The 15,253-nt window shown below is 40.1% G+C and overlaps 1 protein-coding gene across 2 annotated transcripts in view; it reads right to left on the bottom strand.

Moving 5' to 3' along the window:
- The window catches only part of LOC100696606 (integrin alpha-5), a 52,887-nt gene extending 37,854 nt beyond the window's left edge, over nt 1–15,033 (bottom strand). The window contains exons 1-10 of one of the 2 annotated variants that reach the window (XM_003442636.5): nt 14,640–15,033; nt 5,465–5,589; nt 3,500–3,600; nt 2,880–3,003; nt 2,290–2,351; nt 2,019–2,064; nt 1,744–1,869; nt 537–581; nt 316–359; nt 144–200 (exon numbers count right to left, since the gene is read on the bottom strand). In XM_003442636.5, coding sequence (XP_003442684.1) covers nt 144–200; nt 316–359; nt 537–581; nt 1,744–1,869; nt 2,019–2,064; nt 2,290–2,351; nt 2,880–3,003; nt 3,500–3,600; nt 5,465–5,589; nt 14,640–14,839 — 930 coding nt within the window. In that variant the 5' untranslated portion in view covers nt 14,840–15,033. Of the gene's footprint in view, nt 1–143; nt 201–315; nt 360–536; nt 582–1,743; nt 1,870–2,018; nt 2,065–2,289; nt 2,352–2,879; nt 3,004–3,499; nt 3,601–5,464; nt 5,590–5,659; nt 5,729–14,639 lie in introns of those variants that run through there. The other variant, XM_025907507.1, reaches the window with a different exon arrangement.
- Nucleotides 15,034–15,253: the final 220 nt, after the last annotated feature.

The raw sequence follows: 15,253 nt of genomic DNA, 5'->3' as shown, positions 1-15,253 counted from the left end.
AGCTCTGACCCTGGCGTAAGCCTCTTCTCCACAGGGCAAATTCCTTCATCTCCAACCCTCCATTGCACATGCCACTTTAAATATAGGACCATACATGAAAACAGCAGTCAGACAAAAAAACATCCAGTCACACTTGTACATACCTGCTCCCCTGTCAGGTTTAGCAGAGATTTCAGATCACTTCCATTTAATATGGACACCTACATCAGAACAGAAGAGAGTTAGCCATTAAAAACCGTGCGTTGAGAACCTTCACGTTGCCTCACGTTTCCTATTTGTACTGCAAAAATCAAGAAGAACGTAGGAACTCCTTACTAAACCATACAGCATGAGTCCTTTTGGAACTCCTGTGACAAAATCTGTGAAAAGAAAAGCAACATAATTATCAGATTTCTTTTGGGTTTTGAATGTTTTTGCTTCCTGAAAGGCTAATAACACCTTTCTGTTACTACACAAACACGTGTATCGAGACAAAGCAGCAATCCCCGCACTCAGCCATGCATTTTGGTTCTCACTACTGTAAATATGACCCTCACCTTCCTCACCATCCCCACTGAACTCGCCACTAGCCACAGAGTAACCTGCAGGAGAGAGGGAGAGAGGACAGAAACAGCTTGAAGTGGTGGATACAATAAAAGTTAGCTGACTGTTGCCTACGTGCCTTAACCCTGTGAGGTGGAAATCATCATGACACTAACGCTGCGCCATCAGAATATGTCGTTTTTGTTTTTTCAATTCATAATTCTTACTGTCGCTCATCAAAAGCTTATTTCCATTTTTCTATAAAAATTAATCCAAAAGAAAAATTTAACCCTTTTTATTAAACTTTGAGGTCTAAGTCGGTGGTGACCTCAACTGTAACCCTAACTCTAACGATCAGACTAAGTCATTTTTTTTAAATACATTTTTTCACAAGTCCTGGCAGTCAGGAAACAAAGAGAATAATCCTTCTTACTTTCATACTATTTTATCCATGCAAGCAGAACCACAGGCCTATCTGCTGGCCAATGATACTTTGCTTATACCACACTACACCTATAATTAGGCAATGCTATGAATACTATGAGGTATTATACACAGAATGACAGCAAATAATCCAGAAATAAACAATAAAAATAAATGTATTCTTGGAAAAAAACTACAAATAGTTTGTGATGCACTGGCAAGACTTAAGAACAGCATACATGCAACGTAAGGGCCCTCAAAAATGTATATGTCTTTAAAAAAGATTGATTTTAAATCCCAGTTGTTTGGATTTTTGTATATATCATGTTGAGTTGACCCCCCCCCCCGAATGTGATCTTCCGTTTGCATGTGTTTGTTTCACATTACGTTCAACGTACGGCGCCCTTAGGAAGCTTCAGACAACAGAAACTTGTTCGCATCACCACTAATTACAGAGTGAAGGTCTTAAACATCACAGGCATTCAACTTAACTGACGACAATTCATTCCAGTAAAGCTGAAAATGTCTTTTTATTTTGTCAAACTATATTATACATTGTCAGTGTTTTTTGGGCATTGTTGATCATTCTTCTGTTACTCAAAGAATAGATATAATTATATATAGATAACAGAATAGAATAGAACTGTTACATGTGTATATCATTCTGTTGTTAAGTCTTTATAAACAACCAACCTATTGTCATCTGGCTATGACAACAAAGACCTAAGAAAACAGACATAAAACAAAAACTGCCCATAGGACGGGTTAAGGCTGGGAATGGTAAAGGTGCTTCCTTACCCAGGTAACTATCATCATAGCTTCCCTGCACCTGTCGGGTTTGAATCTGCCCAGCGACCGACAGCAGAAAGTAGGCAGGATAGTAGGCCTTAACAATCTCCTCTGTTGTGGCAGAGATCAGCTGACCTTCAGAACAGACCAATAACAAAGGGTCGTGAGGCATGTGTATCTTGAACTTTGATTCCCAATTATTTATCCATTCTCAATGAAGAAGAAAAAACACTGGAGGATATGTTCTAAAACATCCATATGGCATCACATTCCTCTCAGCTCACCTTGCCAGTAAAAGCTGCCTGGTCCTCCAAGCACAACCCTCCCATCCTGGAAAACACACACACATACACACACACACACCACACACACACACACAACAGTAGCTTGAGCTGAGGAATCTGTGTGTCACCAGTTTCATCGTGACTTTCAAATAAACTGTGCATGTTTGGTGTACACAGTGTAATCTCCACTGCTTTGATCAGCCAAAAGAGAGAAACACTGACTATGTTCCTGCATAAAACTATCAAACACTCTAACAAATATTTCTCTTACCTTGGTGAAGTCAGCACTGAATCCCCCCTGACAATAGCCCTGTCCAGCAGGTCCATGTCTTTCTGCAGTGAGCAGCAAACAAACATATTAAATATCAATACATTTATTGAAAAACAACTTCACGTTGTTCATAACATCTCTCCCAATAATGGAGTTACAACCTTTGACATCTATAGTTAGGGGCAGGGTGTCAATTAGAATAACTCTCTAAGGTTTAAGTTGTCATAAGAGAACCCTAACCCTGGGTAATCAAAATATATAGTTTTGTTACCAAATTGTTATCTTGAAGCTTTTGGGAAATAATCACACTGACATGCATCAAACACCATTCATATTTCTTCCACGAAGTCCATTTATTTAAAATATAGAGTCTGAGTAGGGTTACGGTTATGGTTAGCACCTATGATGGCTTAGATCTCAACCCACATGGCAAAGCTACAATGCTAAAGTGAGTGTGTAAGACTTCATTTGAAAGGTTCACAGTTTTAGTACAAATCCAATGCTAACCCTAATTGTGGGTGAGCTGCTGGTCACCTGGTGGATTAAGATGTGAAATCCCCTGAAAGTTAGCTATTGCTGCACTAGCTTACCTGTTCGGCATGGTGCAAACTCCACAAATCTTTTGAGGTTGTCTACAGCGAGGTAGCAGGTTCCTGTAACATCAGAGAAAGGTATGTCGTGTTCAGTCCTCCAGTAGTATCTGGGAGCGCAAGCCTGGAGACCAGAGAAAGAAGACTCAATAAAAAAATGTTAACTTTATTCTAAAACTTCCTTACAGTTGTTAAGCTACTAGTGCATCGAGTGTGTAACGAGACAAAAAATCTGTTAAGACTCTGGACTTGCTGCCTACAGTAAGAAACTTCAATGGCCAAGTCATAGTATAGCATAAGCTGATTAGTCACCTAGCCAAACCAAATCACCACACAAACCAAGACGACTGTGAAGAAGTAGAAAAAAAGAGACTTGTCCTAAGGTTTTGCTCCTGGTCTCTTAAGCTATTGAGTTAGTTGTTGTGTTAAAATGCAATGATAAAGTGTGCTGACCAAGCTTCACTGTTGGGGGTGATAATGTGTTTTCGAAACCCTATATTAAAGAATTACTGACACAAAGTCTGCACTATAAGTTAACAGCTGTTCAATTAAACAAATATCCCACAGGTCACTTCAGCGAAATTATGCAAGCTAGCCAACTGTCAATGAACTATTCTTACCAGGACGCTGCTACCATGGGCACGCACAGTAGCTCCGAACCACTGATGAGACTTGAACTCAACCTGAGTGTTCACGTCATTTATATAAAAATACCGGTCACCTGTGAAAACACAGAAGAAAAACCCACGAAAGATTTATAGTTACCACACAGTTTGGTTCTCAGAAAGCAGGACTAGAAGGAAACTTCAGTGATGTCAGGAGTTGCTATTTTAACTCTGATCACTGTTTCGTGTTTGATTTTTGTGCTGTCTAGGCTTCATTTGAGAGAGTTCCCCACATGTTCTTGGCTTTTTACATGGATATTTTATGGCCTTCTTCCCAGGGTCTGCAGTCTTAATCCATCCTCCATGCTATGGCAGACATCAAACAGCTCAAGAGGACTTGGACCTTGTTGTTACTGTAACCCAAACAGCCGTATTTGATTGTCAAGATATGTTTTAAGAAGAGGCCCTGGCAATACTAAGGCAACGATGAGGAAAGGTTTGGTGGAGTGTGAGGAGAATGTGCCAGAGAGTTTTAATCTTGCAACTTCAGCAACGTTACACCTCCAGATTTTTGCTTTTTCAGGGACATTCTGTTAAAATAATTAATTTGGGAAACTAAGACATATTTTCCAAGTTCAACTGCTTTTCCTGGTCCACAAAACTTGAATCAGCTGAGCCAAGTTGCCTTTATGTCCTTTGGAGTACGGTTAAAACAAGAACCACTTCACTAAGTGGCAAATAAAAGTTGTAGAGATTTGCTATTGGACAGTAATTTCTTGCACACGCATGCTTTTTGTCTCACACGCATAAAAAGGAACATTCAGGATCCCTGAAAGGTCGCTTAACAAAACCTAACGCCTTCTGCATGCCTGAATGAGAACACTTGTCTTCAGTCCCTGTTTAAGCACTCAAATAATGTAAATTATACTTATAATGTGGCTTTAACTGTAAGCTTAACCGTGGTGATTTTCTTGATATATGTTCCTGCTGTCTCTACTAGAGTGGTGACATTAAACTCTCCTGGCTGCAGTTCAGTGTGCCTGTTTGGTTAATGGAGTCTGGCCTACGTCCTCCAACACACCATTAATCCTGAGGCCTGAAATGGGAAAAGCGAGACTACTGAATGTAAATGTATGTGGTGTGCGACTGTAAGCGTGGTTTTAAGTATTTTCTAATATACTATATCAAGTTTCCGAGACCATTTTTGTTTTTCATAAACATCTTGCGAGTGTATATTTATGTGCGCAGAGTTTGCACAGCCACATTTCTCGGTCTGTGCAAACCACAATTTGATATCAGCACGCAGTCGGTCGTGATAAGTTACACCCTCTGATCCTCAAACGGTGGTCCTTATCGCTTCCTGCATTTCTGATGGAGGTGATTGTTTTCCTGGCAGGGCCGGGGGAAGGCCGGGTCCTCTGGGGTCCTTGTCCCCGTAATGACTCTGCGCTAATTAAAGAGCACTCACAACACTGGGCCCCAAGTCGAGGAGAAAAATCAAAGCTCTGTGAAAGCACTGCAAACGCAGCTCATGGCCCAAAATGGAAACCTTAGAGAGGGGTGGGGCTGAGGAAAGACTCAGCCACCATTAAAACTCAGGAAAGACATCAAAGGCTAGTTTCAATCAAAACACACGGCCCCTAGATCGGGCGATGGAAGATGGCAGGGAGCCTCACTCCTGACCTCAAGGTCAAGCACAGCGGTGCTTAACTGGGGAAGCTACCCATAGCTTCTCTCAGCCACTTTAATGGCGAGGTAAAGACAGCTGTGCGTTTACTACACATTCTGTTTCAACTATTTCACGGTACCTTTGGGGAAAGTGACATTTTAATACTGTGGAACAATATGACCTACGAGCCACTGCTGTGATTATGATGTAGGGAGAATCGTCTCCCTTGGATTTTGAATATTGAGCATGATTTTTATCTGTGCTGGTGCAAAGAAGCCAACCGTTAATTTAGATTTAACGAGACACCCTACCTTGCTTGTCAAAGCTGATAATGGTGCAGTTATTTTGGCTCCACGGGCACATGTACACAGCTCCTCCTTCAGTGACGTTGGGCTGGCTGGTGTTGGCCTTCGGGGCACCGATCAAAATGTTGATGCTAGAGCAGCAGGAAAGAAAATATTACCAATTTCTGTACAGAAGCGAAATTCACCTGTTACATACCGTACATTTTTTGGTGATCTCAAGACAGTAAGAAAGTCATGAACCCTTCCTGGCTGTAGCTTCTAGACATGAACATAGAAATGATAACATCCTTTCACTCGAGCAAGAAATCAAATATGTCCATTTCCCGAAATTGCTGCACAGTTCCTTTAATCAGAACTCAAATGATGACAAACAGGAAACTAGACTCTGACAGTCTGTACTGCCGGCTATGAAAGCACAGCCATAAAGATTTGAGAAGTCAGATCACATTGTTTTGTTTATGGAAGTTTGTAAAGTTCAGCACAACTGTTTCATAGAGGAATGTTAAGAACATTTAAAGAGCAATTTGTAGCTATTACCTCAGCATTCCCACAGATCCCTGCTATTACCAGTTACTTTTACACCAGATGTTAGATACAGTTACAGGACGTTGTCTGGCACTGCTAAACATAAATCTACAGACAACACCAAGACTTATAGTCATTTATCCTGCCTTCCATTTTAATGCGCTGACCCCAATCCGAATCCTAACCTTAACTCCAGGCCTAGGAAATAAAAATATGCAATTTTTGTTCTCCCAAGTCTTTGCAACCAGGGGTGAAATTAACTGATATACATAAAAAAATGTACATTTTTTCCCAAATAAGTCTAGTTTGCCTTTCTCCAAAATTAGTAGTTTCACCTTCTGCACATTAGTCCACATCACTGAAGGTTCACTTACCCTCTGTGGTTTCTATTGGCAAACTTAAAAGGCAGTTTTTTCTGCACCTGCAATCTGCTAGTTCACACTGCAGGTCTTAATGCTCAATTCCGATTTTTTGATCAAATCCGATTATTTTGTCTGCTTGTTCACACTACAAATAAAATGCGACAGCAAACACGCTCTAGTGTGAATGCTCAAAGCGGCCCGCATGCGCAAAAGAAGACGTCACACACAACGCGCTGTTTAGACCCAGACTGATGTTGTTTGACTGATGGCCCTTAATATAAAGACTTCGGACTTTACGTTTCCCAATTTTTGCTTTAAGTTATTTTGTTATTTACATAATAATGTAGATAACCTAATAATTATCCGTATTGCTGTTTTAGAGGAGCGGTGCTTCAAAGGATAGTTGCAGATTTCGGTCAATCTGCAGATTATACAGTACAAATAAAATGTTCACGTTGTCTTCCCAACAGTTTCACTCACATCTACACTGGATGGCCAGGAAGCGTTCGCGATGTCTTCTCGGACGCTTCTCCGGCGTTGATAATTGGCGTCTGCCTTGTGTCAGTGACGTAAAAGACGGATTTAATGCGACATGACCGTTCAAACAGCAGTCGCTTTCTAAAACATCGGATATGTATCGGATTCAGTACCACATACGAAAGTGACCCAGATCGGATTTGAAAATATCGGATTTGTGCTGTTCACACTGTCATACCATGATCGGATATGGGTCGCATAGGCTCAAAAAAATCGGCTGCAGTGTGAACGTAGCTTTAATGTCATGTATGTTGTCTGCTAAAAGCTGAGAATGCTGCATAAGTCCCTGTCCAGCTTTGTCTATTCTGTCCTACAGTCTTGTTTTGCTCTGCCCCACCTCCAGCTTTCCATGTTCTCACTTGAAAGGTAGAAAAAGTCCCAGAACAGAGCCTTTTTCTCCAAATATAAATTGAACCTTGGACCTATCCTGGTTATGGTTAAATTTCTGTTCTTATATTTTGGCCTACATAGGTGACTGTGACCTGTTTGGAAATTATAGACTCAAAGTGTTGCGATGACAACACGTTGGTCCCAGAGTATTGTAGCTCTTTTTCACTTTAATGGATGGCAATCATCTTTCTCAGCCTTGTTTAGGTATGGTTTTAATCTTTGATTTGTTTACAAAGACAAAAACATGGTCATTTGCTTTTTTGTCTTACAATGACAAGAGGCTATTTATGCAAATATAGTAACTCAGTGTTTTCACTTAGCGCACAACCATGTGGCAGCTCCTTTAGGTTAAAGAGATAGATAGATAGATTTCTATCTCTCAGTTATTACTTTCATGCTGACAGTACTTTTGCTTTGTAGCTAGAAAATTAAACAAAGATTGGTGAAAAAAATGGGAGAGTAGACAAGAAGTATCCTGAGATGGTTGTGCATATTTTCATTATATACTTAAAGACAGTCTGGAAATCAACAAAGCAAGAACACACATTAATGTGACCTATCAAAAGCTGTTCTAAACATTTGCTTGCATGGATATAGATAAATATCATGCAAATATACACCTACACCTGTTATTAATGCAGCCCTGCTGAAAAACCCCAGAGCAAATGGCACATCTTAACCCTTGTATGGTGTTCGGGTCTGTGAGACCCATGCCATTTAGAGGCCGTTGCCCCTTTAGGCAGTATATACCATCAAAACCTGCAAAATATGGTATAAGGATATGTACACTTGATTAGAACTGATTTTATTTTTTTTATAACATTTTATTGACAAAAAACGAGAAGCACATTAATTCATAAATGTGATCGAACAAAGGTAAAAGTAAAAAATTAACCATGTTTGCTGTTCACATGGCTCGTAATTGGGATAAAGTAAACATCTGTTGAGTAATTTAACATAAAATTGTTTGATAGTGTTAATTGGAAAGCCAAAACTCTAGCGGGTCCACCAGACCCATGAACACTGGCTGAGTAACAAAAATACGAACACCATACAAGGGTTAAGACAGTGGTGACTGATGACATTAGCAGATATCAGACAGACTCTGTACTCTCCCCATCCCCCAAAATGTCTTCGGAATATTTACACGGCTGGATGAGCTTTCCTTATAAACCATTCACTCCACAGGCACTAAGGAGTGCAGGGTACAGGCTTCAGTGGCTCACTTTTTCAAATCAGTATATAACGTTTATTCACTCTCTGAGGCGACTAAAAATACTAGAGCTACAAATCCTGAACAATAGGATGTTAATCAGTAGAATGACACTATTGAGACCCGAAATTACAGGATTCCTTTCCTTCAACTCATGTTCAACAGGAACAGCTGCAAACAGGAAAGAAGCTCAGGAGCAGTACAACATATAATTTTTAATGAAAGATTTATGACCTCCATTGAATTTACTCACAGTCACAATATTCCAAAATAGGTTGTGTCCTAATGGTGGCATATTTATACACAAAATTATATTTATTTGTGTAGTTTCACCACATCGGGCCTGTAAAATGATCCAAACAAAGAACTGGTAGAACTGCTCATGACCTACAGGCCTATTGATCCTGTGATAGGCATCAGTACTGTCTGTAGACACAACCTGATTAGCATGGTTAGAAACTGCTGACGTGCATCGCAGTGCTGTCACTGTTCAGATTTCTGAAGATTTTATCTGGGTTCTTATAATAAACAGGATATGGTGTTTACATAAACTGGACCCCCATACCAAAAATCTGCTGTATTTGGTTAACATGTAAATATACTAATTGAACTCACACATCTGTGTGTGGCCCAGAATGCCCTGAAATGCTGCTCCCTTAGTGACTTTACACTTATGACCATGGGATCATTACTAAACCTCTATGAGTAATTAGAGCAACAGGCAAGTGTAATAACTGAATCTCCAAAATTGAACCAAAGTAGTGGAAAAGAAGAATATTTTGGTGGCGGTAATAGACTACAGGAAGTTTCAAAAAATCATCTTGGTATTCTAAACGTCTGTAAGAAATTTCGTTTCAACACTGCAGACTATAGCCTGGATGTAGCCACATTACACTGGCCATTAGTTTTCCTTATAAAGCCTCAATATAGCATTTTGTTCACCAACACGTACGTTTTTCTGGAGCCAGTTTTCATCTGCAATGCACAGATATAGATGTCTGCTAATCAATGTTAAGTAACAAACCAATACAGTGTTAGAAATTCCCTCATGACCTCTGAAGCACAAACTACTTGGAAAATTTGGATTAAACTGCGTACTATAACACTGGAAGGATCATTAGAAATAAAAAAAAAAAAGAATCAATTTATTATGCAGTACTTATGAACAGGGAAACTATCCAGAGAGCAAAACTGTTCTTTTTTTCCAAACAAAATGTAAACTGGCTTTATAATAACGTTGAGTTGTGTGTTTTAACAAGCAAGACAAAAGCAAAACAGTCCACTACAGCATCTCACTAAGATGAACATATATAATTAGTATGTAATATAGAATTTTTTAAACATCCTTCAGTCCATTAATAGCCATAAAGTCAGTGACACATTAAAGGCAATCGCACATAAGGCATCTTAGGTGTTAGGCAACTTTATTGTTCTCTAGATCCTTCTGGAGTCGAAAACTTTACAGTCATGGCAAAAAGAAAGTACATGCTGTGTCTATTCTAAGATTTTATATATCAAGACATAATCAGAAATTATCAGTGTCATAAAATTAGGCAAATACTACCTGAGATGACACAAGCCATATTACACTGTGTCAGTATTTGCAAAATAGCTGTATGTAAAAAACTAAGGACAGCCCATGTTTCAGTAGCTTGGAGACCCACTTTTGGCAGCAATAACTTGAAGTAATAAATAATCGTTTTCTGTATGATTTCATCGTCCTCATATTGTGGACCTGCTCTTCTTTACAACACAGTTTCAGTTCACTGAGGTTTGCATCACAGCATTTCAGGGTCACTGCAAAAATACTGATTTGCTTCTTCAGCATTTCAGTTAAAAACTTGCTGCTTTGTTTAGGAGCATTGTTACATTGCATGATCAAAATTGGGTCAAGCTTTAGCTGTTAGACCGACAGCCACATATTTCACTCGTGAATGCTTTGGTAAACGAGTGGTTCATGGTTGAGTCCAGCTGCTGTAGCTGCAAAACAAGCCAAGATCATCACGCCTCCACCACCGTGCTTGTAGTTGGTATGATGTGCATGTTTGTGCTGATATGTTGTGTTGGGTTTCTCCAAATATACACTCCACTCTGTGGCTAAACTTTTCCACTTTGGTTTCAACAGTTCAAAGGACACTGTTTAAGAAGCCTTGTGGTTTTCAAACCTAAGCTGTGTTGCCATGTTCTTTTTGGGGAAAAGGGGCCTTTCTCCTGGCAACCCTTCCCAACAACCCATACTTGTTCATTCTTTTTCTAATTTTACTGTCATTAACTTTAACATTTAACATGCTAATTGACACCTGTAGTGCGTGAGCTCAACTCTGTGAATAATCTTCCTCACTGTAGAATAACGGACTACAAATGGTTTGGAAAATACCTGATAACCCTTCCCATTTATCTCTAAGATTAGTGCTGATGTCTTTTTTCCTTACCAATATGTTAACACCTGAATGCTCCAGCACAGCAAACTGCCAAAACTTCTGCTGCATAATTCCTGTTAAATAAATAATGACCTGATATGTGACATGTCATGTTTTGTACTTCTGTCACATTCCAGATAGGACAGAAGTTTTTCAGCACATGAGAAGGATTTAACTGTTTGTCTACAGCTCTGAAAACTGTAGTAAACATAAGATGACTTTGTTCTCCAAACCAAGTCACTCATCTGCATCTTTCTAGCCTAATTAAGAAATGCTTCAAACCTCTCTAATTTTTGCATAGTTTTGATTTCCTCAAAAAAGTACCCAGAAATGAGTTTGGAAAACCTGTCATTAGCATCCAGATTTTCATAGGACAGTGCTGAGCCACAAGACTGTCATCCCAAAATGCTTCTCATTACTAAGTGAATACATGCACTGTCCTAACAGAAAACCTAAGCTAACCTAAGCTTTCCAACTCTCCCAACAGACAGACAGCCCAGTAACTGCCAGAATGCATGACAACCTGCAGAAACTATCCCATCAGCAGAATGAAACTTCAGGAGTTGCATCCCTTTCCTGTGTTGTTTACTCATCACAACAAGCACTGGATTCACAGGAAGACATTCAGCTGCATTTGTCTGCTGTCAGTACGCTTGAATTTGGTGGAAGACAAAATGTGGTATTGTTCAGTATAGGCAGAAAAAAAGATGTGTGTAAATCAACATCTCAGGAATCACTCCACAATATTCACTCTAACTGCCACAAGCTTAGTTGAGAAAACTCACGTAATCATAACCGACGTCCTTAAAGGAAAATATCTACATTTATTAAACCAACATTGACTTTAGTCTGTGAGCCCCCAGGGATGACAATGGTGTAAGTGAACTCCAGAAAACACTGAAAGTAGCTTTACATTTGACTACCAAGGGCTTCCAGCTACCAGCTGCTCTCCAGTGTGGTAACATAAAGCAGATTAAAAAAAAAAAGCAGCAAAACTGAGCTACAACCCTGTCATCATCGAGGCTTGCAAACATAAAGTGCTTTTAGGTGATGTAACATATCTTCCAGAGGCTGTCAGCAGCTGTGAACAGCTGGCTAAGACAGGGCGTTTTGACTGGACAAACCAACATGGATTTGTTTGTCTATAGGGAAAAATAGAAAAATGTGGTTGAGAACTTTCAGGCTATTTGTTTCTGTCAGCTTGTTAGCAGTTCAGTTGTAACTGGTAAGCTACCAGCACTAGGAAGACTGTGTAGGGGGGTAATGCAGTACAATTTACTGTTAGTTGTAGATAATCAAGGTCGCTCCATCCGCCCTCTATAACACTAACTGCTGATTCTGTTGTGGCACCGACTGAACAGCTTTATCGCTGTCTTGATGCACCCTAGTCAATCTGAAAACTGACTGTGAATGGTCACAAGGGCAACAAGATTGCAGGTTCATTGAACAAAGTTCCATTCATTTTGGTCATGCTCTGTCTCAGACTCTTGCTTTTTCTAGTGTGACTCTAGCATTCATCTGATGTACTGACCATAGACAGTACAATATAAAAGATGGATATAATCGCTATGACGTCACCCACCGTTTGTGATGTTGCATTTTGAAGGCTGGATATGAGTTTATTTGTTTGTTTTACCATTCTTGTTATTTAGTAATCAGATGTGACACATAAGGGGCGGGCCTGGCTTGGAAACCACATGTTCATTCGCTTGTCAATCACAATATGTTAGCCAATGAGCATCTGCTAAAATATTTTCCTTTCTAAAATTTAGAATGACCAAAATTTTCTAAATGATTGGCTGAGACCATAAACTGAGCAGGGAAGTGTTATACAGAGGACCAAAGTTTGTTTGTTTGCTTGTTTGTTTACCAGCACAGCTGTCATTCCATAATGGCCTTAAGAAAGGCTGCAGCTTTAAGGCACTTCCATACTGACTACACGCTGCACACCTGGAAGCTACCTCTTATACTGTCTATGATAACGACACAAGAGTGGAGCTTCTCAGTTACTGCTTAAGTGTACACTGTGAGAAGGCTGACCATTAGCTAGCTTACTGTTATCGAACATTTTGTTTACATGAAAAAAATATAACATGATATTTAGTCGCACATATTAGAATATTTAGTATAAACCTGTGAGATGAACAATTAAACTAGCACATGTTGAAAAGATGAGGGGGTTTGTTTAGACCCATTGACAGCACATTGTACAAAAGACTAATTATTGGTGAAAGGCTATATTTATACATCTGGCTACACTGACCTCCACAAACAGTACAGTTCATGACTCAAGTAGGTTATACTAGTACATTAATGTAAAATAAATAATTTTCTGAAACAAAAAAACCTTTAAACAAATCCATAAATTACTGCTGCTCACTTAAAAATATATATGAAGGAGGCGGGGAGAGGGAGGAGGTAGCTCAGTAGGTAGAGCATTCGCCCCATGATTGGAAGGTCAGGGGTTCAAATCTACCAAAGACCTACCCTGAGGTACCCCTGAACAAGGCACCATCCCTACACATTGGATTGGTGGCTGCCCACTGCCTCACTGAGTGAATGGGTTAAATGCAGAGACTAATTTCTCTACAGGGGAGTAATAAAGTATACCAAAAAAAAGAACAAGGTTTTTTTTATGTGATATTTCCATTCCAGCTATAAAACACAGAGCTGTTTAGCCAAATCTGATCACAGTTTGTTTTAAACTGTATGTATGACAATTTAAAACACACTTGTACACGACATCGCTATAACAGCAGATCGTAATATTTTCTGTTTGGCTTATGTTGTTTAAAGAAAGTTGTTTTTTTCTTCTCTATTTACAGCTACGGTGGATTCAAACTGGGAAAACCAAGTTTTTCTTTTCTAGCACTACACTGAATGTGTTTTCACTGACTGAGTCCTTGAAGTATTGCAGTATACTATACATGTTTTTCATGGCACTGGCCTCTCAAACAAATCTGATGCATAACTGTAACTCAGGCTGGTTTGGCTTGATAAACTTCACACATTCTTCACAATCACTGTGTGTGTGCTTTTCCACTAGTGCCCAGAAGAGAGGAGATATAGATGATGCTAAAGGCTGTCTGTAGGGGAAGGTTTGATCTTTAACTTCATCTCACCTGGCAGTTCCTCATCTGTCAGTAAAGAACATCGGGAAACCCTTACTGCCCCTTCAGTCTTCATTCAGAATAAGACTTGCATTTTTCTTACTTTGCTGTAGGTTAACCCCCTGCTCCCTCAATCACACACAGACACACACTTGTGTGTCTGTTTCCAATCAGAGTTGGGCCTATATCCAGTGTGTGTGTGTGTGTGTGTGTGTGATGGAGGGGGAGAGAGAGAGATGTATGTGTATATGCATGTGAGCGGCATTTCATACATTTCCCCCCAGCCCATGCTGTTTAAACCTTTAAAGAGCTGGGACAATGGCCAATAACACAAGTAAACACACATTTAGGCTGTAATCCAAACACAGAGATGCGTTTTTAAAATCTAAAATCTGTTTCTCATGTCAGGATTGGTGGCTCTACCAGAAAATACTGCTCTGTGTCTCAGGATGATAGGGGCGCCAAAAGAGAAATGGGTTACTGCGTAAAGTAACCACAAGGACAAGATTTTAATGTTACACCAGAAATAAAGAGAAACTTTACAAACTGTAAGAAGAGCCGAAAAACTTCCCCTCGTTGACCTGGAGGAAGAATCCAGCTCTGTGGCCGTTCCTGACACTTTACCTGGATGAGTTCTTGAAAAATTCCACAGAATAGCCGAAGTAACTCCCCGGGGGTCCAGTGAAGACGACGCGGTTCTCCGTGTCCAAGTTAAAAGCGGCCCCAAGCTGAATCCAAAGCACCACTACAGGTAGAGCCAGCACGGCGCACTCACAGCATTTTCCCCAAGACCGGGTAGGTGAAAGTCCAGGAACGGTACCCATCTCTTCTGCTGCGCGTCTCTTCTTTCATTGAACAGCCGCAGCGCCGCAAACGCATCATGCGTGCTGTTCCTTCTGCGGGACGCCTTTGGAGTCGTAATCATAAACCGGTGTCCTGAATATCCTCTCCTTCAGATGCAACAGGTCCGGTGTAGAGTCCCACAGTGAACGGTGAACTGTAAAGAAAGAGGGTCAGAGTGAGAGGGAGGGGAAGAGTGCGGCCAGATATGGGGGTGGAGTTTTTAAATATTACCAGACAGTCTGGTTCCCAAAGGAAAAAATGCTGTAAAAAGCTACAAGGCACAAAATATGAAATATCACGGCAGAACCTGAAGTGTGGGCTAAAGAGGCGCTGAAGAGAGAAGTGGTTATTTCAGCACTGCACATTGTAAATAAACAGGCTACTACTGTAAGTTA

This window comes from Oreochromis niloticus, linkage group LG5, assembly GCF_001858045.2.
Source record: "Oreochromis niloticus isolate F11D_XX linkage group LG5, O_niloticus_UMD_NMBU, whole genome shotgun sequence".
NCBI classification, from domain to species: Eukaryota; Metazoa; Chordata; class Actinopteri; order Cichliformes; family Cichlidae; genus Oreochromis; species Oreochromis niloticus.
Note: the sequence above shows the minus strand (reverse complement) of the source record. Positions and strands in the feature narration are given on the sequence as shown.